The sequence below is a fragment of the Callionymus lyra genome, chromosome 14 (genome assembly GCF_982586985.1).
Source record: "Callionymus lyra chromosome 14, fCalLyr1.hap1.1, whole genome shotgun sequence".
NCBI lineage: Eukaryota > Metazoa > Chordata > Actinopteri > Syngnathiformes > Callionymidae > Callionymus > Callionymus lyra.
This window is the reverse complement of record NC_141831.1, coordinates 6,667,218-6,668,969: the sequence shown is the minus strand read 5'-3', so window position 1 is coordinate 6,668,969 and position 1,752 is coordinate 6,667,218. Positions and strand designations below refer to the sequence as shown.

General features: G+C 33.7%; 1 protein-coding gene across 5 annotated transcripts in view; it reads right to left on the bottom strand.

Annotated features, from left to right (window-relative positions):
* Window positions 1-318: 318 nt before the first annotated feature.
* Window positions 319-1,752, bottom strand: part of LOC148065867 (replication protein A 70 kDa DNA-binding subunit-like) — a 36,010-nt gene continuing 34,576 nt past the window's right edge. For all 5 annotated transcript variants that reach the window (XM_087807243.1, XM_087807245.1, XM_087807244.1 and 2 more), the window contains exon 17: window positions 319-1,021. In XM_087807243.1, coding sequence (XP_087663369.1) covers window positions 920-1,021 — 102 coding nt within the window. In that variant the 3' untranslated portion in view covers window positions 319-919. The remainder of the gene's footprint in view (window positions 1,022-1,752) is intronic.

The window sequence follows — 1,752 nt, the reverse complement described above, 5'->3', positions numbered from 1 at the left end:
AATTTTTAAAAACATTTCAACATGCCTCGACTTTAAACACATTTACATTTTGTGTAAAGTTACTCCTTTATTACAATTTTTTTTAACTTCTAAAAATCTTTTTTTTTTGCCTTTGTTTTTTATTGGGGCAAGTTTTTGTAAAATCTATATTAAAAGCAAAATATTAAAAACATTATTATTATTTTTAAATTCAACTCAATTCAAACACATGTTATCATTTGTTGCATTTGTTCTGATTTTTTTTTCAAAATGTTCCCCAAAAATCTTGACCTTGACTCCTTAAAGCATTTCTTGGACATTTGCAAAAATGAGAGAGAGAGAGAGAGAGAGAGAGAGAGAGAGAGAGAGAGAGAGAGAGAGAGAGAGAGAGAGAGAGAGAGACAGAGAGAGAGAGAGAGAGAGAGAGAGAGAGAGAGAGAGACAGAGAGAGAGACAGAGAGAGAGCCAGAGAGACAGAGAGAGAGAGAGAGAGTGAGAGAGAGAGAGACAGAGAGAGAGACAGAGAGAGAGACAGAGAGACAGAGAGACAGAGAGAGAGAGAGAGAGAGAGAGAGAGAGAGACAGAGAGAGAGAGAGAGTGAGAGAGAGAGAGTGAGAGAGAGAGAGACAGAGAGAGAGACAGAGAGAGAGACAGAGAGACAGAGAGACAGAGAGAGAGAGAGAGAGAGAGAGCAGAATCCAAACACAACGACGACAACACACTGAATCACACACAATAAAATCAAACACAAACAGTGGTTAAAAGGTTCAAATCCCACACAAGCGTCTCTTAAAAACACGTAAAAGCGACTCCACGACCTCGGGTTCAAACCCAGAAGACGATTTGCGAGACGATCCCGAGCCGCGGGACAGGAAGTCAGAACTCGGCAGGAAGTGACGAGTCGGCGACAGGTCGACGGACGGATCTGACCTCAGGGTTTCAGACGGACGAGTGTTGGATGTTCCTGAGGAGTCGCCGGCTGTAGTCGCGATGGTCGACGGGTTGAACCTCCAGGACCGTGACCTTCACCCGACACTCGTCCTGAGGACACAAGAGTCACAGTCTTGACCTTTGACCTCCGCAGAAGGAAGGTCGTTTGGTTTCCTTATTCAATCAAAGAGAAAGTTGCTTCGATAAAATATAGATTTTCAACTCTATAAAAAACATTTAAAGTTAAAATTAAAAGTTGCTTCAACCAAAATTTCTTCAATTAAAAAAGAAAATAAAGTTGCTTTATTTAAAAAGAAATTCGATTTTATTCAAAGATTAAAATATTAAAAATTTCAATCAAAAATAGATTTTTAAATCAAATAAAAATTTGCTTTAATTCTTAAAAAATGTAAGCCCATTTAAAATAAAATAAATGCTTCATTTAAAATAAATTACTAATTTAGTTGCTTGGTTAAAAAATAAAAAGTATTTTCATTTAAAAATAAATAAAATATTTCAAACAAAAGATACATTTTAAAATAAAAAAAATAAGTTGCTTCAAATGACATGAAAAAGTGAAAAAAAAAAAGTTTTCTCAAGTGAATCAATACATTTTTTTGAAGTTGATTTAAATGAAAAAGGTTTTATGAAGTTTTTTTTTTTTTATATTAGTTTTTTTAATATATATTCATCATGTTGAGTTCCATGTTAATATTTTGTTTCATGATAGTATTATATTAGTTTTTATTATATATATTCATCATGTTGAGTTCCATGTTAATATTTTGTTTCATGATAGTATTATATTAGTTTTTATTATATATATTCATCATGTTGAGTTC